The sequence below is a fragment of the Xenopus tropicalis genome, chromosome 4 (genome assembly GCF_000004195.4).
Source record: "Xenopus tropicalis strain Nigerian chromosome 4, UCB_Xtro_10.0, whole genome shotgun sequence".
Lineage (NCBI taxonomy): Eukaryota > Metazoa > Chordata > Amphibia > Anura > Pipidae > Xenopus > Xenopus tropicalis.
In genome coordinates, this window is record NC_030680.2 from 113,958,173 (window position 1) to 113,978,568 (window position 20,396).

Below are 20,396 nucleotides of genomic sequence, written 5' to 3' on the forward strand. Positions count from 1 at the left end.
TTACCACAATCAGCTGACCAGCCAGGAGCACAATGATTGGCCAATAAAGCCTCCACACCTCCCTCCTTCTTCCACCAGCCCTTCACACTCCCTATTTCATTCATTTGCAAAGGCCAGGGCCTCTGCATATCAGATGGGACAGCCATGGCAGAAAGAAGGCTGCAAAAACACAGGGACATTCTGTGTCTCTTTGATGTGGATGGGACCTTAACCCCTGCAAGGGAGGTAAGTAATTAGCACACTTTCTTCTCACATGGGCCTTTCGGTGAAAACACTGGCACTTATGGGGTTAATGTCTGAGAATGTTCCTGTTACAAAATGTACAAGAGCTGAGCTGACTTCTGATAACAGTGCTGTGCAGCTGGGCGCTACGCTGGTTCAGGTGCCTTCAGTCTCACCATGTATTTAATATATATACATTACATGTAAAGGATGGGTGTTAGAATTTGCACTGTATGTAGCAAACACTATATGGGGTCTATTTAATATACATGTTCCCCACCACCATAGTGCATGTTCTCAAGCCGAGATATGACTAAAATAAAAGTGCAGCCAAGTGGAGAGGCAGGAGCACACAGCCGGTTGCCAGAGAGCCAGCTTGCAAGTTAGATAAAATGTCATTTTGTAACTATGTGCAAAATATGTACAGATATGGGATGCAATATCCGGAAACCTGTTACCCAGAAAGCTCCAAATCACAGGAAGGCCATCTCCCACAGACTCTATTATAATCAAATAATTCACATTTTAAAAATTATTTCCCTTTTCTCTGTAATAATACAATACCTTGTACTTGATCCCAACTGATATATACTTTATCCATTTTGGAAGCAAAACAATCCTACTGGTTTTATTTAATATTTAAATGGTTATTTAGTAGACTTAAGGTATGGAGATTGAAATTAAGGAAAGATCCCTTATCTAGAAAACCCCAGGTCCTAAGCAGTCTGGATAACCGGTCCCATACCTTCACATACAACTATGCATTCATTTACATGCAGTACTTGGTGGGCAAACAAATTTATCTCTCCTTCAACCCAGTGCTGGCAGCTGCACAACAAGCACTTACCTTTGTGCTGAAATAAAATCCACAAAACATGTGCAAAAATAAGTTACCTAAATAAACAAAGCCATGTGGTTCGTGCACAATAAAATAAAGCTCTTTGTGGGGAGAAAAACTCCTTCCCAATTGTTGACCTTATGGTTAGAGCTGTACAGATGCAGCTATTCAACTTCTGGCTTCTAGGGGTATTATCCATATGTATATTTAATTATCCTTTATTTATATAGCACTGACACATTTACACAATACTGTTAACCTGTCACATCAGTCCCTGCCTTGGTAAAGTTTACAGTTACCACCGCACACACACACATTGGTGTCAGTTTTATCAGGCGTTAACGTGCCTGTATATTTTGAAGACACTGGAATACACAGACAAGGGTAGAACATAGAAACTCCCTGCAGATAGTGCCACAACTACAGGAAGGCACCACTTTGTCTTTCTCTTGACAGAAACAATGTATTGCAAAATATAAAGGAAATAAGAGTAAACAACAAGATTAAGACATTCTGTACATTAAACTACTAATAAATGCCCTTCCCTTTAAACAAAACAGGGATTGTTTGTCTGTATAATGCAATATATTCAAGTTGGCCAATTACATCAAAGTCATCTCCGGTCTGGCCAGTCCTACACTCAAATCTGATTCATTAAGAATTCTACTACTTCATTATACATTTTATACAGGGGCTGAGTTATACCTGCAACTTGCTTCCTGTTAAGTTGCATGTGTAATGTAATAGGATGGTACATGTGGATAATTCTTCCTCATTGGACATAATCCAACTGGCTAAGCTTAGTTTGACAATTTTTTTTCTTCAACTGAATCATGCCTGACACCTACCCACAACAAAGGCAGCAACAGCATTACAGTTATGTACGCCGCCAGTTGGACAGCACTGCTCTAGTGCATCAACATGGTTTGAGAGAAAATTGCCTTGTAGTGCCATGGGGTGGCAAGCAGGGCAGCCTAACATCAGAGGAAGGCAAGGAGGTGTTTTGGGGTGGTAGCTGCATCCATTCAACTTCATCACTGCATAAAATTTGCTTAGCGATTTAGTTGCCCTTAAAGCATTATAGTAGCACCCAATCATATGTATAGCTGCAAGTAATGTTTTGTGCATGCAGTAAGATATACCATCAAAATGTATTGAGAAAAAAAATCCATTTATAAATTAAGCGTATTTCTCATAAAAAGAGTCCTTATAGGTATAGAAAATTGACACTAAATACTACTTCACTTACTGGTGTCACTGTGGCATGTATACATGGATGTATTATGTGTCTTTTGCCATTCAGAAATCTCTGACAGAAATGTTCCTGCTATTGGCCTACAATAATTTTCCCAGCAGACATGTTGTGTACGCACTGGGGATGTTCAGAAGGGGTGCATTCTGATATTTTAGAACACACTTTGTTCTGCTTCAGTAAAGCAGTAGCATGTTCTGTGCTGGAATGCCGGCAGTGTTACACATGTGAATGTGGACGTGCTTGTCATCTTGTGCCTCACTATATAAAAATACGGTGAGGGTTGACAAAGGACGTCAGAGGGCTCATTTATGATCGCTATGTGCTAACATTGCTGCAGAATTGCACTCATTACATGCCATACACTGTGCACTTGTGCATTGGGTGGTACAAGCAACATGTATATGGAAATATGCAAAAAGAGTATTATCACAGGATCCCCTTTGTGAAGGACATAATAGAAAGGAAATATTATTATACATTTGTTTTAGATGGTTTTTAGTTGATACATTAATAATGTCCAACCTGCAGCCCTCCAACTGAACTGTAGCTGCCAGCATTTCATCAACACAGTTTGCAGTTAAACAGTAGGGAGGTTGTAGGAGGGACATCCCTGTCGTTCCTCATTGCCAGGGACACTGCCCCAAACACTTGGCCTAAAACCACCGACTTCACCTACTTTTTTTATTTTTCAAAAAGGCAATGGCATGAGAATACTTTCTACATGGTACACAAAAGACAGGAAAAAAAAACATAAAGCAAATTTGGCCTGCACTTGCATTGTTTGCACTATTCTGACTGTGATTAATAGAGAATGGGTGAAGTGAGGCAGCTGGGGGAGTGAGTCAGCGCAGGGCTTTTGAGGTCAGTCTCTGACCTACAAGATCTTATTTTGGCTACAGTTTCACCCGCACAAGTGCTGCATGTTAGAATAGCAGGAGAGAATAAATCACAGAACATGGGTGATTAGTAGATGGAATTAACTGTACAGTACTGAACAATAAAAATGGACTACATTCTAAAGAGCTACAGTACATGAAATTCGATTCTGGGACTAATGCACAATGAAAGTCACAGATTGGGCTCCAACGTTTCTGTTTTAATCAGGCCCCTCTCTTCTCTAACCACTAGTCCTAGTTTTCATTTTCATTATTCTTTCTTTTTCATTTCTCCTTATGCCCAATGCTTTTCTTTTATTGCAGAAGGTAGATCCGGCAGTGGACCAGTTCCTACAAGAGCTCCGCCAACGAGTGAAGATTGGGGTGGTCGGAGGATCAGATTATTCTAAGATTGCAGAGCAGCTTGGAGAAGGAGATCAGGGTACGGTGCCTTGCATGCAAAACTTGAATCACTTGACTTTTTAACTGAAGCTCTCAAGTTTAGCATTTTAAACTGCTAGCCAGTTGCTAAGTCACTGACCACAGCAATTTGGCAGTGGTCTGATTTGCACATTTTAGTACTCTTGCACTTCTGTCTGGGTCTAAGTAAATAATCCTGTAATGTAACAGCTTTGTTATTTTGTATTTGTATTTTGTACCTGTAAGTAAATGTATAGCATCTCTTATTGTGCCTGTGTAGTTCAAAACCTCCCATGTGGCTATATGTTTGAAATGTAAATTACAGTCATCCTGGCTCCCCCCCAAGTTGGTAGACTCCCACTGTGAGACAAAACAATGACTGGAGCCTCTGATAACATCAGAGGTCCAAATCCCCCTTTTAAGATAACTTTTTTTGTCTGGGTTAGACTAAACTGGGTATGCTAACTAGGTGGCGTCCAATAAGCCCAGCAGTACCTTCTGTGGTTGCCCCTAATGTAGCTAAGAGCCTGATTGATCCCTGTATTTGTCACCTGGACTGAGGCCTGATTGGTTCACTTTGGAGCCTGTCTTTTCATTGTGTCTTTGGGAAAAGATAAGGGAGGTAGGGAGAAGAAACAGGAGGATGATGTACTTGGGGAAGAACATTTGGAACATAAAGACAACTAAAAGATTAAATTAAGAAATAAAAATGGGGAATTGACCAGGGCCAGAAACCAGTGCTTCTTTGGTGTTGTTCACCCTATTGAATAAACAAGTCTTAGAACTTGTTTTGTCTGGGAAAGAGAAAAGGCCATTGGTTTATTATGTTACCATCTCCCCATGTGATATGACATTTATTGACTTACAGAGAGTAAACTGTACCACAACAGAATAATATCTCCAGCCTAACAATAACAAATCCATATGGAGTCCAAAGGTTGCTGGTTACTAAGCTATCAAATGTAGTTTGGAAGTCACATGGGTTTCACCAGCTCAACAACATTTAGAGATCAAGGAAAGCGTGCACTGATGAGTTTGCAGGAGTCATCTCCTCTAAAAGAAAACAGATTATTTCTTCATTCTGCATTAGGATTTATAAATGGGATCTTTTTTGAGGATCTTGTGCAGAACCAAAGCTGGAGAGGGAGGGAAGGCAATCCTTACAGCAATGAAACCTTCAAACCAATGTAACATGGTAAATTTGAATGTTTGTTTTTGAAACTGCTGTACTATCAGTGTACCCCATCACCATGATGTAAGCACAGGATGAGAGGGGGGTTCAGATTGGCAATTATCCAGAAAGTCAAGTCCAGTTATCCAGTTCACACAGTAGCATCTAATGTTCTCCAGCAGAACAAATGTCTAAAACTAATAAGCTACCATTAATAGGTTGCAGCCTATGGCATTCTAGTTGATGGGAAATAGAAAAAACTTGCTTTTAATAAGGGACTTGCCAGATATATATAAAGACAGAACTTATGATCAGGACGGGCCAAGCTGACCTTGCACCCTAGGCAACCCGCTCGGCCACCTCCCCCCTGCACCTCTTCCCTCACATGCACAATTCTGTCTCGGGGGCGGGGGGGAGTAATTGCCCCCACCACATAATGACAAGCAGCACGGACTAGGCGTAGGCAGGAGAGGTACCTGCCTGGTGCCCCCCCATCGTTGTGGCCTAGGGAGGTGCCTCTTCTACCTACCCCTATTTCCATCCCTGCAATGTCCACCCAGCAATTAATAAGAAATGCACTTTCCAACTTTATATTTTATTGTATTTGTAATTGCTATCACAAGCAGTATCTGTCTGGTTGCCTTTATTCTCTGCCCTTGTAAGGGCTCTGGCACACGGGGAGAGTAGTCGCCCGCGACAAATCTACCTGTTCGCGGGCGACTAATCTCCCCGAAATGCCATCCCACCGGCAAAAATGTAAATCGCCGGTGGGATGGCATACGCGGCGACGCGGTTTCCCTAAAATCGCGGAAGTTGCCTCGAGAGGAAGCTTCCGCGATTTCAGGGAAATCGATCTGCCTAATCTAGGGCTCCGGCACACGGTGAGATTAGTCACCTGCGACAAATCTCCCTGTTCACGGGCGACTAATCTCCCCGGATTGCCATCCCACTGGTGCAAATGTAAATTGCCGGTGGGATGGCATACACGGCAGCGCGATTTCAGGGACAGGGAGATTTGTCGCGGGCAACTAATCTCCCCGTGTGCCAGAGCCCTAAAAAACCTTGAAACAATGTAACGTAAAAGCCAACTGATAAGCAGACCTGAGGGAGAACTGACTTAAGATGACCATACAGGTGAGCAAATCTTTTACAGATATGTCAACCTAAGTTGGGGGATATTGGGCAAATTAGATTGATTGTCCCTAGACGGGAACTCATGCAGTCCTGATCCAATGGGAAAATCAAAACTGCCCAATCAAGATCTGCCCAATAGGCCTTTGGGGTACCAATACACGGTCAGATAAGCTGACAAATCAGTCTGAAGGACCCAAATTGGCAGCTGAAATGAAAGATGCGGGACTGGGTGCAAAGAACAAAATGGTATTAAGAAACACTGCTTTTATTAGCAATTACATTTACAAATAACTTTAATGAATGTGCATAGCAAAGTTGCTTAAAATTAAATTTTCTTTTTTATGCAAAAAAAGTTTTTAATGGAGGGCCCCTCTAAATTTTTAAAATTGCTAGTACCGGTATTGGACCTATTATCCAGAATGCTCAGGACTTGGGGTTTTCCAAGATCGAGATCTTTCCGAGAAAGAGATCTTTCAGTAATTTGGATCTCCATATTGGTTAAACATTAAATAAACCCAAAAATATTGTTTTGCCTCCAATAAGGATTAATTATATCCTAGTTGAGATCAGGTACAAGGTACTGTTTTATTACAGAAAAAAAGGAAATTAATTTTCAAAATTAGAATTATTTGCTTATAATTGAGTCTGTTATGGGAGATAGCCTTACTGTAATTCAGAACTTTCTAGATAATGGGTTTCCGGATAATGGATCCCATACCTGTACATGAATGGGATTTATTATTCAGAATGGGACCTGGGGGATTTCTGTAATTTAAATCTCCTTAAGTCAAGTAAAAAAATGATTTAAACTTTAAATAAACCCAATAGGATTGTTTTCCACCAATAAGGATTAATTATATCTTTGTTTAGATCAAGTACAGGGTCCTGTTTTATTATTGCAGAATATAATAAAGAAGGGAATAAACTATAAACAGTTGAATTATTTGTTAAAATGCAGTCTGTAAGAGTTGGCCTTCCTGTAATTTGGAACTTTATAAATAATAGGTTTCAAGATAAGAGATCCCATACCGGTGTGTATGCAACTATGTTTACTGCCATTTCTATAGACAGGGAAACAATATGTCTATATGAATTATGTACAGGAATAAAACAGGAGATAAATCAGAATGAGGCCTTTCATGCCTTGCAGAGGAAACACTTCAGCTTGGATAAAGTGATTTAAGGGCTCTGGCACACGGGGGGGTTAGTCGCCCGTGACAAAACTCCCTGTTCGCGGGCGACTAATCTCCCCGAGTTGCCATGACCCATGTAAGTCGCCGGCGGGATGGTACACGCGGCGGCGCGATTTCCTGAAATCGCCGAAAAAGACTCGCAAGGCTTTTTCAGTGATTTCGGGAAATCGCGCCGCCGCGTGTGCCATCCCGCCGGCGACTTACATGTTTGCCGGTGGGATGGCGGGTCATGGCAACTCGGGGAGATTAGTCGCCCGCGAACAGGGAGTTTTGTCGCGGGCGACTAATTTCCCCGTGTGCCAGAGCCCTAAAGCTCTGGCTGACAGCACTGTAGTCTTAGCTCTTATCCTAGATGTTACAAAGGTGCTTGGTATTTACATAATGGTTCATAAAATACATTTGTCCTTAACATCCAGTCTCTTGCTTAATTAAATACATATATTTCCTTTTGTAGTGGTTTCCAAGTTTGATTATATATTTGCTGAAAATGGGACTGTTCAATACAAGGACGGCAAACTCCTCGCCAGACAGGTAAGTGCAATAGACTCTTAGCTTTATTCTCTGGTTGCAACTTATCAGTAATAATAGTTTTTTTGGTTAATGTTAAGGCTTTTCTGAAAATGTACACCTAATATTAATTAACAATAATTTACAGGAAGAAAGCAGTTTGTAAAAAAAAAAGCTTAAAAGCTATTTATTAGGATATTAATGAAAGCCTTTTTTTTCTGGGTTTTGTGCCTAAAGGGGCACTTAGTCATAGGCTAGAGGACACATGGCAAAATATTAGGCACTGGCCAGTGAATACTAAACTAAAGAAACTAATCTGAGGAAATGGCCATCCTTATTAAAAGGAAGCCAAGGCTGGTTTCAGTTTTAGACTCAAAGTTTGGTCTAGGTCTTAATAAATAGCAACCAGTTATCTGCATTTTCTGCAAACATCTGATTTCTGTAGGTTACAACACCTAGACCTAACTTTGTGCATGCTATTAAATGAGAATCATTCATTCTATTAAAGGATCCACATATATCTTTAATTGGACTGCTTTATTTCACACTAAACCAACTGTTGTCAAACGTTTTTTGCTAAACCCTCCATTTGTGGTCCAGCCTTCAATTCTCCTAATAACAAACATAAGGAAAACACTGGTGTACCATTCAGTTGTCATCTAGCCATAGTTCTAAGAATATCTAGGGGAACAAATATATGTTTTCTCTCTAAATATTAACATAATTGACATTCAAGCTGGGGTTTCTAGTGCATCTATGAGACCAAACAGGCATTTTCCCCAGTTCTCACCCTGACTGGGCACCTCCTACCATTGCTCCTGGCCCCAAGGCCAGCTCCACAGTTTGTAAACCACTGTCTTATGGTCTGCAATTCTTAACATATAACAACCATGTGCCCTTATTTAGGCCAGATGTAAATGCCCAGAATTGTAGATCACAGCCATGCAAAGTTTTTGATTTTGACATTTTTGCACAGCTCAATTCATCCTACACTGAGCTTTCAGTAAGCTTGCTCTAGGTCAGTGGTCCCCAACCAGTGGCTCCTGAGCAACATGTTGCTCCCCAACCCTTTGGATGTTGCTCTCAGTGGCCTCAAATAAAGTGCTTATTTTTGAATTCTTGGCTTGGTGGCAAGTTTTGGAGGTATAAAAACTAGGTGTACTGCCAAACAGAGTCTCCTATAGGCTAGCAGTCCATATAGGGGCTGCCAAATAGCCAATAACAGTCCTTATTTGGCACCCCCAGGTACATGTTTCATGCTCGTGTTGCTCCCCAAGTCTTTTTACAATTAAATGTGGCTCACGGGTAAAAAAGGTTGGGGATCCCTGCTCTAGGTTATAAAACAGGCACAGTTGGACTTCTTTACTGACAAAGGGGCAAATTGCTACAATGCAGTAACCAAATAAAACTAGTCAGCAATTAGTTATGAAGGACATATCCCTCGTCAGAAGTGGATAAAAGTGATGTCTTTAATCAAAGTGTTATCTAATTATAACAAACCATGTACCTTGACTTTGTTTTAAGGCCATCCAAAACCACCTTGGCGAAGAACTGCTCCAAGATCTTATTAACTTCTGCCTCATGTACATTGCACTGCTCAAGCTGCCAAAGAAACGGTGAGTAGTTATGGCATTATGGTGGAGATCTTTGGGAAAGTTGCTGACCGTTGAACATCAATATATGTTCCAGCTTTTTTTGAACCACGGTGCACATGAAAACTCCCAGCATGCCATATGCTAGAATAACAATGACAACAACAATAGTATGTTGGGTCAAGTTGTTGTTATGGGGGACTTTAATTATCTGGACATTGACTGGAGTAATGGGGTGGCTAAGTCAGAAAAAGCTAGTAGGTTTGTAAATATGCTAAATGACAACTTTTTATTTCAGGCAGTTCAAGAACCCACTAGGAATGACGCTATTTTGGACCTGGTGATTTCTAATAATACTGAAATTATCTCTAACATTTGTGTGGGTGAGCATTTGGGGAACAGTGATCACAACATGGTCTCCTTTGAGATAATGCTGCAGAGACAGCGCTATAAGGGAGTAACTAAAACACTCAATTTTAGACGTGCAGACTTTGCCAGTATAAGGGCATCTCTGCAATGTGTCAACTGGGAAAGGCTTTTCATGGGGTTAGACACAGAAGGAAAATGGAACATCTTTAAAACATTGCTTTGTAGGTATACACAACAGTATATCCCCCTAGTAAGCAAGGAGAGGCATCGCAAAGCAAAACCTTTATGGCTGAATAAAAGTGTTATTGTCGAGGTTGGTAAGAAAAAACGTGCTTTTAGGGCATTCAAGTTAGCTGGGACAGCGGAAACTTTCATCAGGTACAAGGAAGCAAATAAAGCATGCAAAAAAGCTATCAGGCAAGCTAAAATAGAGATGGAAAGGGATATTGCAGCTAGGAGTAAAAAGAATCCAAAATTATTTTTTAATTATGTGAATAGTAAAAAAATGAAGCAAGAAGGGGTGGGAACTTTATTATCACGGGGGGGTACGTTGGTTGATGAAAACGGGGAAAAAGCTGAAATTTTGAACTCTTATTTTTCATCTGTCTATACATCTGAGGAGCCAGATAATGAAGGCTTCCCTTGTAATATGCCCAGTTCTAGTAATTTAGCTACTGACGCGTGGGTCACTCGGGAGGAAATTCAAAAGAGACTTGAACATGTAAAGGTAAACAAAGGTCCAGGGCCGGATGGGATTCATCCCAGGGTATTAAATGAGCTGAGCGCTGTGATTGCCAAACCTCTTCACTTAATTTTTCAGGATTCATTGAGGTCTGGCATGGTGCCAAGAGACTGGCGGATTGCTAATGTGGTGCCGTTATTTAAAAAGGGATCCCGTTCTCAGCCTGAAAACTATAGGCCTGTTAGTCTGACATCAGTAGTAGGAAAACTTTTGGAAGGGGTAATAAGGGATAGGGTACTTGAATACATTGCAGTTCACAATACTATTAGTTTGTGCCAGCATGGTTTTATGCGTAACAGATCTTGCCAGACTAATTTAGTTGCCTTTTATGAGGAGGTGAGTAGGAACCTTGATGCTGCAATGGCAGTTGATGTCATCTACTTGGACTTTGCTAAAGCGTTTGATACAGTACCTCACAGAAGGTTAATGATCAAATTAAGGAATATTGGCCTAGAACATAATATTTGTAATTGGATAGAGAACTGGCTGAAGGATAGAGTACAAAGAGTGGTTGTAAATGGAACATTTTCTAATTGGACCAGTGTGGTTAGTGGAGTACCGCAGGGGTCAGTCCTTGGGCCTTTGCTGTTTAACTTGTTTATTAATGACCTGGAGGTGGGCATAGACAGTATTGTTTCTATTTTTGCTGATGACACTAAATTGTGCAAAACTATAAGTTCCATGCAGGATGCTGCCGCTTTGCAGAGCGATTTGACAAAATTAGATAACTGGGCAGCAAACTGGAAAATGAGGTTCAATGTTGATAAGTGCAAAGTTATGCACTTTGGTAGAAATAATATAAACGCAAACTATCTACTGAATGGTAGTGTGTTGGGGGTTTCCTTAATGGAGAAGGATCTAGGGGTTTTTGTTGATAACAAGTTGTCTAATTCCAGGCAGTGTCATTCTGTGGCTACTAAAGCAAATAAAGTGCTGTCTTGTATAAAAAAGGGCATTGACTCAAGGGATGAGAACATAATTTTGCCCCTTTATAGGTCCCTGGTAAGGCCTCACCTTGAGTATGCAGTGCAGTTTTGGGCTCCAGTCCTTAAGAAGGATATTAATGAGCTGGAGAGAGTGCAGAGACGTGCAACTAAACTGGTTAAGGGGATGGAAGATTTAAACTATGAGGTTAGACTGTCGAGGTTGGGGTTGTTTTCTCTGGAAAAGAGGCGCTTGCGAGGGGACATGATTACTCTGTACAAGTACATTAGAGGGGATTATAGGCAGTTGGGGGATGTTCTTTTTTCCCATAAAAACAATCAACGCACCAGAGGTCACCCCTTTAGATTAGAGGAAAGGAGTTTCCATTTGAAGCAGCGTAGGTGGTTTTTCACGGTGAGGGCAGTGAGGTTATGGAATGCCCTTCCTAGTGATGTGGTAATGGCAGATTCTGTTAATGCCTTTAAGAGGGGCCTGGATGAGTTCTTGATCAATCAGAATATCCAAGGCTATTGTGATACTAATATCTACAGTTAGTACTAGTGGTTGTATTTATAGTTTATGTATGTGAGTGTATAGATTGGTAGGTGTGGGTTAGGTGTGCTGGGTTTACTTGGATGGGTTGAACTTGATGGACACAGGTCTTTTTTCAACCCTATGTAACTATGTAACTATGTAACTATGTTCTTTTTATAATAACTCATTATCTCTAGGCTACCCTAACAAACTGCCCTTGTAATACTTACTGCAAGATTAAAACAAAATACAGTTGGTTCAGACCTGACCTATATGTTGTTGGACTGTTTGTGGCCACGCAGAGTGCATAACAAAAGGCACCTATCTGACCATTTTCATTCTCCTGGAATACACCATTAGGTCTTGTTTACATTTGCATTTTATATGCAATAGCACTTAAAACAACTGTTTGCATATAAAAGTTGACAAAATCCACCATTCAATATTTATGTACCAAATTATTGGAATGATTTAATCTGTTTATGTGCAGTTAACTTTACAATAATTGAGGCCCAATCCCATATATTTTAATGGCAGACACCCTACAATTAGAAAAGGAGAGTACATCATTTAATGGTTTCCTAGTTTGCATGTTACAACTTAATATAAAAATGATCACTCCCCATGCCATGCAGTCATGCAACGTGGCACCCCCAAAGGCTGGCAATTATCTTTGTATTACTTTCAAAATTAAAAAAAAAAAATGATTTCATTCTAGTACAGTTCCAGTTGTTTTTATGTTTGTATAGTATCCTGTATGGCGCCACAATGTAATGATGACATATTGTATATTTACAGACAAAGTTGTTAGGACTGTTAAACATCTAAGGTTATTACAGTGTAAATGCCAGACAAGCAGAGAGAAAAAGGACTTTGCCTAAAGAGCTAACTGCCAGTGAGGCTAGTGAGTTTGTTTCTAACATACTGGCCTATCTTTTGCAGAGGAACATTCATTGAATTTCGAAATGGAATGCTCAACATTTCACCCATTGGGCGAAGCTGCACTCAAGAAGAGAGGATTGAGTTTAATGAGTTAGATAAGGTACGCTGCCAATTAGTAGGGCCTGGATAATAAATGATAGTAATGAAGCTTGGCTTAGGAATCACCTAATAAGCAAAAGGTGAAGTTAAGGTTGAAAATGATTTATTTTATGCACCACTATCAGGTCCTTAGTAATGCCACTTATTAGGTAAGATGCTTTTCAAGTGTGTATATCTTTTCACAGAATAATTCATGGATGGAATTCTAGGGGTAATCACAGAGCCGGAACTAGTGATAGGTAGAAGAGTGATCAGTGGGGGGGTGGGGGAGGCAGTTGCGTTTGCAAGTGACTGGCAACAGTGGGGGGCAGGATGGCTGTGCGCCAGGCCTTGGGTGTAGACAGAACTTGGTCTGGTCTGGGTAAGCAGCTGTAATAGAGAAAGCTTTAGGATGGGACATAGCAGTGGAAAAATTAACAGAGGATCTGTTTATACAGTCAGGCTTATGGCATGCTGATACTCTACTCCAACTGGATATATCTTATATTGTATTTTTAGATGAGAGTTGGTTATGATCAGTTTGACCACCAATCCCAAACAGTGTGTTGCACTTTAGGCTTTACATTTGTCAGCAACATGATATAGCAACTAGTAACCTGAGCTGAATCCAGCTAAGCCTCACAAGAAGCACCGCACAACTTCTAACCTCTGTGTATCTTGATATTCCCCTAATTCTATTTCTGTGTGAACAAGGAACGGTGCAGGAAAGTAGGCATGCGTTTAATTGTGGTCTGTAGCCTTCCTGTATTGCATGGAGCCTGCCCAGGATGTTAATTCTTTATGAATTCTTGAATCTTTCAGCTTCACCTTTATTTTTCTCCACAGAAAGAGAGAATCCGAGAAAAGTTTGTGGCAGCGCTACAGAGAGAATTTGCAGGGAAAGGACTGAGATTTACAAGAGGTGAGAATTTTTACACTGGTTTGTACCTTCTATCTTCTTCTAGATCTCACTTTTTAGCTCTGTAGCAGGACCAGCACATACTATACATAGAGGTTCTGTGCATTTTGTGGGCTCTTAAATTTGCCATTTTATACAGGTTTATATTAACTTACAAAACACATTTTTTTATATAGAAATTTGAGCTCTACTCTATCTTTATTCCTAAGGCACATGGTGCTGACACATGATACTTTTCAACAGCAGGTGTCAGGCTACAAGAAAGTGCCCAATATCATCTCTTGTGTCTCCTATTGACTTGAATGGAATATGCATAACAGCACCAGTGCTTTTGCTTTTTAGGCAGAAAAAATCTCAATTAGGCATTTTGGGGATACAACACACCAAACCTTGGTGCTCTCTGGTGTTCAATTCTAGTAAATAAACTGAGCTGTATAAAGGGATTCCTGACCTTACTGATCCCTACTGACCTTATTTTTATTGTAGCCCCTTTGGGTTCTCTGGCAAACACAACCAATTTTCTTCTGCATGGGACTCTTACCTTCCCATACCTATGCCTATCTTACCTCCAATCCCACATGCCCAATCAATTTTCTCTCTGTTATAAGGCCCTACTTTTCTTCCTTGTAGGTGGAATGATCAGTTTTGACATCTTTCCAGAAGGCTGGGACAAACGCTGCTGCCTGGAGGTTCTAGCTGCAGAACAATTCAGCAGCATTCACTTCTTTGGCAATGAGACAACTCCGGTAAGATGTTTGCTTTCATAGCATGATATCTCCAACTTTCTGGGAGCCTCTTGTCAATATTACATTTAGATGGAAGAAGGTCACACTGTTGTGTGACTGTACATTACATTAACTAATTTAGCACAGTGTATAAGAAAATTGTAGCCCCTAGATTTGCTAGTACAGGTATGGGATCCACTATCTAGAAACCCATTATCCAGAAAGTTTGGAATTACAGGAAGATCATCTCCCATAGGCCCCATCTTAAGTAAATAATTCTAATTTAAAAATTATTTTCCTTTTCTCTGTAATAATAAAACAGTACCTTGTACTTGATCCCAACTAAGATATAATTAATCTTTATTGGAAGCAAAACAATCACTTTGGATTTATTTTATGTTTTAATGGGGTTTATTTACCTTTATATGAAGTGTTAATTCTATTCTAAGACAATATGCAATTTGTCTTTATTTTTTTTTAATATTTGTTTTATTCAGCTCTTTGTTCAGCAACTCTCCAGTTTGGAATTTTAGCAGCTATCTGGTTGCTAGAGTCCAAATCACCCTAGCAACCAGGCAGTGGTTTGAATGAGAAACTGGAATATGAATAGGATTGCCTCAATAGAAATTTAAGTAATAAAAATAGCAATAACAATAAAATTTGAAAAGCTGGAATGAGTCAGAAGGGGAAAAAAAAAGTTGCTAAGAATTGGCCATTCTATACTATACTAAGGGCCAGACTCATGAAATCCCGCGTTTGAATCCCGATTGGGATAAATTCGGATTGGATACGATAATTTCTTAAGATCGCTAATATCATGAATATGCTTACGAAAAAATCGTATTAGTCACAATAATATCGTATTGCCGATCCAAAAGTCACAAAATTTTCATACCGAACGATCGTAAAATGCAGGAAAACCTTTCCGACTTTGATCCTTCTATGCATGATTTTGGAAGCCTCCCATAGGAATCAATGGCACTCTGCAGCTCCAACATGGCCCAAGGAAAGTCACGATAACGCAGCTTGAATGAATCCGAAACTTTTGTACTCTGCGTGACAATACGATTTTGTCACACAAATTTTGTCGCAAAGTACGAAAAAGTTGCAGAAAATACGCTCGGAGCGTTCGTGGAAAAAAAAGTTAACATATAGGTGAACCAACCTCAGGTCCTGCGCATTCTGAATAACAGGTCCCATACTTCTAATTCTGTTTTTTTCAAGTATCACAGCTGTCACTTTTAACTGTCACTTAAAGCAGGAAACATAGTAGTTAAACAGGCTGTCTCTAATTAGAGGCAGGGGTAAATCAGTACTTTCTTCATAGTTATATGTATTTCATCACAGTATGCAGAAATTGCTTCTACGTGTGTCAGCATGCACCCATGCAAATATCTGCCAAGTTGTGCAAATCTGTACTTTGTATGGGAAGCAATGGATGAAACTGTGTGACTGATCTGCATATTTAGAAAAGTAACGAGTGCTTATTAGTGGCACCCATGCAACAGCAACCACTTTGTCAATAAGCCCCACTGGGGTCTAATGGTAAATCACTTAATGCCACTGATCAGTACATTTACTGTACAGTACATATAGTTCTGTGGTATAAATTGCATTTGCTATGTATGTATTATGTAAAAGCCTACAGTGTAAATTAACACCCAGTAAAACATGTATAATATTGTTTATATTGAATGACAAAAACTAATCCTTATATTCACATTTTGTGGCAACAGGGTGGGAATGACTATGAGATCTACTCTGACCCCCGTACAATAGGACATACTGTGGTTTCACCAGAGGACACTGTAAAGAGGTGCCAAGAGCTTTTCTTCTCAGAGAGAGACAATGAAGTATGAAATACCTTCTGGGACCATTGTACATGCAAACATGGCCTAGATGGCTTACGGGTCACACAACTGTCTTTTTATTATACCAGGACCAAACAAATGCTGTGATAGGATGAGATGAACTGTTCTCACCTCGACAAATAACCACGAGCAGAACTGGAAGCCAACACTTTGTTTGTTTCATCCATTTGAAAATATATGGCTATGTTGTAGAGACTGTCTGCCGTACTAAAACACTCAAGCCTGAGGGATCTAGAACTGTACTGGGGCATTGTGTTACCAGGCCAGGATTTTAACTACTCAGCTGGTAAAAAAAAAAGGTTCTTGATGACAATGATACTAAAATGGAAAAAAGGAATCGGGAAAAGGTGACAAACCTATGTTTCAGTGACTGTGAGGGCCTTTATTCTGATATTTGTCCTCTTGTTTTGTTGATTGCTGGGAATTCCACATTTGCCAAAGGGTAATGCTCAAATTGTGGCCTTAATAGTGAATATACACATTAGTCCAGTTGTCCTCAAACAGATTGGTAGAAATCAGATCAACAAAGCAAATGTCGATGACCTTCCAACTTGCAATACAGGTCACGCTCCCATGAAGAAGTGAAGTTTAGGATGAAATCAAGGAAGTGACTCCTGCATGAAGTAAATAAACTGAGACTATGATGAAGTCCATTCAGGAAGTAAAATGACCCTAAAACCATGTCTATCTCTGTGCATGCCCATTAGCAGTTTAAAAGTTCATTATTTAATGAGAGGCCTACAGTATATAAACATGGCATGGTGTTTCTGATGAAGGACAATTAATGAAAACTGCATATCATGTGATCAGTAATTCTTCATTATGGCTGCCATTGATCATGGTGTGTAAGACAATAACATTGTTACAGTGCTGCTAGTTACTTGAAGTTTATTCCATTCAGAGACACTGGCTACCTGGCCAATAAGAGTGATCTTTGTTAGAAATTAAGCACCAGTGAGAAGGCCAGTATTTTTATGCAGAAAAGTGGTAAACCTATTAGTACACACTCCCCTATTGCATACTGTATATACAGCAACTGCTGAAATGAGAGTAGCAATATGCATTTGTGCAAACCCAATTTCTGGCAGCTAATTTGTCTAACATCTTTGCTTCTAGCTGGGCCCCCTGGCACCACTATCTGACCTGGATTCCAAGGAATCCAGTTCTTGGGCACTAGGATGATCCATAAAGGCTGTGTTTTGAGACCGTAACTATGTGAATACTGTAAATTACAAAACATTACCAAATCAAAGCAATCATTTTTTATTTTTCTGCCAAAGCCCAGATATAAGACCTACAGTATATCCAGGATAGCCAGTATATACAGGCAGGTTTATTCATCTGCACATTTTAGGTTAATCATTATTACCATACTGTTCTTACTTACCACATAAATAATAGCATAATCTCCAGGGAATAGGTGCCCTATAGTGGCTTAGTTTTTAATGTAAGATGACTGAATGCTTACTTAGTTTTACCAAGCAGTATCTCTGTCATTTGAGCACAGTTGTTCTGCTGGGTTGTACACCCATATTTATACAGTTATATTGTATTCCAAACAATGGCTGTCAGGGTTGGACTGGGGGTGCAGGGCCCACCAGGGCTGCCGCTCCAGGGGCCCCGCACCCCCCACACCGCCAAAGGTACCCCCGCCGGCCGCATCCCCTGCAGGGGCCCCCACCCAACATCCTCCCCTAAGCATGCGTAAGTGAAACGCGTCAGGGGAGGAAATCGGCAGCCAGGGGAAGCGGCAACAGGGATGCCGGAGCCCACCAGGGTGGCCCAGTCCAACCCTGATGGCTGTACACACTTCACTTTGACACTATATGTCAAAGCCTTCACATATTGGCCTCATACACAGGCCAATAAGCTGCTGACTGGGTCAGAGAGTATTGGCATCTGTGCAGCCAGTATTGCCTTCTCTTTAAAAAAAGGCTCAAATATAAAATTATTTTATCCCTCTCCTGTATCAGTGACTAATAATAGATGAATCTACTCTATTTGCACTGAATACTCATTGCTGCTGTGATCTCTGAAGGTGACTTACAGAGTTTATCCATAGAGCCAGGCATGCTGCAGCTAGGACACTGATATAAAACAAACATAACGTCTCCGGTTCAGCTTTGCCTTTAATAAATAACACAGGATGATAATAAAAATATAAAAGATACTGTTCCATTGGGGGGTGGGGGATGGGGAACAGTGAGATTGTGAATACAAGTGCTGCTAACCCTGTGTATATGTTCTAAGATGTGTATGTGTTTCCATAAATTCTATTCACTTGCAACTCATTTGCTGCACCAAAAGCTTGGACACTTTTAGATTCAAATGTATTTTAAAATATGAGATACCATGCAGAACAAATAAACTGTTTCCAGGGTTGTCCTGAATAGCTGTCCCATTTTTTAGAAGATATATTTTTATCTATGAGAATTGGGCTTTTAATGCTTAAAAAAAAAAACACAATAGAAAAAGGAAAATACAGACAGGTTGTTGTGGGGTAAATAAAATCGTTGTGCTAAATAAAATTGATTTCTCATCAGTTGTAACTGTATTTTTTTTCTTTGCTTGTGTGGAAAATAAAATATTTTCTTTTAAATTGCCTCCTGTTGCATAATATTGATTGCCTGTTTCTTCAGCTCTGAGCTGAGTTATCATGTGAGAATTTCATATCCTGAGAATAAGGGAACAACAGCAGGTGGCGATGTATTTATTTTTTTAACTGAATGTCATCATTGTGCCTCTAGATGTGCCCTGTGCCAAGCCTGCTGCTGGGATCTGTGCATATAATCACACACTTCTCAGAAATCCCCCCAGGGCAATACTAACAAAACGTACAGAGCCCTGTGCATGCAGGAGCTTGTGGAAGTACTTGCAGAATCTGTTAAAGGGGTCATATTGTGTGAAGAACAAGAATGTGCCAGTGCATTATACTTCTCTGAATATAGAAGGAATATGCTTAAAAAAACATGTTTGCTGCTGATTTATTGAAATTTCTCCAAAAAACCCTACTAGTTCCACCTATTTGTTCCACTTTATGCAGCCTCCCAGGCTGTGCAGGGGGGCTGGCAGCACTCAGCACACTGCCCTGTAGGATAGAGAGGTCAGCAGGTAGGCTGACCTGATAGGAACCGATGCCAGTGCAACTGCAGGGCTTTGACTGGCTATCCCCCTTCCACTGTGTTTCTGGCAGGGACTGTTAGAACACACCCACCCCTCACCTGAAGCACAGACAGGAACCATAGCAGAGCTGTAGGGAGCTCCATGTAAAAATAAAAAATCCACTGGAGAGCCCAATGCGTTCTGTGTAGTTTATTGGTTTAGAGATGCATAGCACTACATGTTTCAGACCTCTGGGGTCCTTCCTCTGGTGAAATACAAAGAACACTAAGGGGCTGATTTACTAACCCACGAATCTGACCCGAATTGGAAAAGTTCCGACTTGAAAACGAACATTTTGCGACTTTTTCGTATGTTTTGCGATTTTTTCGGATTCTGTACGAATTTTTCGTTACCAATACGATTTTTGCGTAAAAACGCGAGTTTTTCGTATCCATTACGAAAGTTGCGTAAAAAGTTGCGCATTTTTCGTAGCGTTAAAACTTACGCGAAAAATGCGCAACTTTTCGCGTAAGTTTTAACGCTACGCAAAATGCGCAACTTTTTACGCAACTTTCGTAATGGATAGGAAAACTCGCGTTTTTACGCAAAAATCGTATTGGATCCGAAAAATTCGTACAGAATCCGAAAAAATCGCAAAACATACGAAAAAGTCGCAAAGTACCGATCATTACGAAAAAAACGCAATCGGACTCCATTCGACCCGTTCGTGGGTAAGTAAATCAGCCCCTAAGTGAACAACCCTTTTAAACCCATAATCCACCAATTAAGTCATGTGATAAGGTTACCAGCTCCACCTAGAGGCCAGGTACACCAATTACATATACAGAGCAAATTCAGGGAAATAACCGCAGGGTCTATCCGCAAAACACCAAAAATACATATAGTATATTTATGTATCAACAAGTTTGTCCTACCATCTGGTAGTTCAGTCCATTTCAAAAATTGTTCCATATGTAATCTTA

General features: G+C 40.3%; 1 protein-coding gene across 1 annotated transcript; it reads left to right on the plus strand.

The window, feature by feature from the left end:
- Window positions 1-94: 94 nt before the first annotated feature.
- On the plus strand, window positions 95-18,906 carry pmm2 (phosphomannomutase 2; the record flags this gene model as incomplete). Its single annotated transcript, NM_001142205.1, is given in 8 exon segments — window positions 95-225; window positions 3,515-3,632; window positions 7,563-7,639; window positions 9,140-9,231; window positions 12,719-12,818; window positions 13,643-13,718; window positions 14,346-14,461; window positions 16,177-18,906. Coding segments are annotated over 8 exon segments (783 nt in total). The 3' UTR covers window positions 16,300-18,906.
- Between the last annotated feature and the right edge of the window lie 1,490 nt (window positions 18,907-20,396).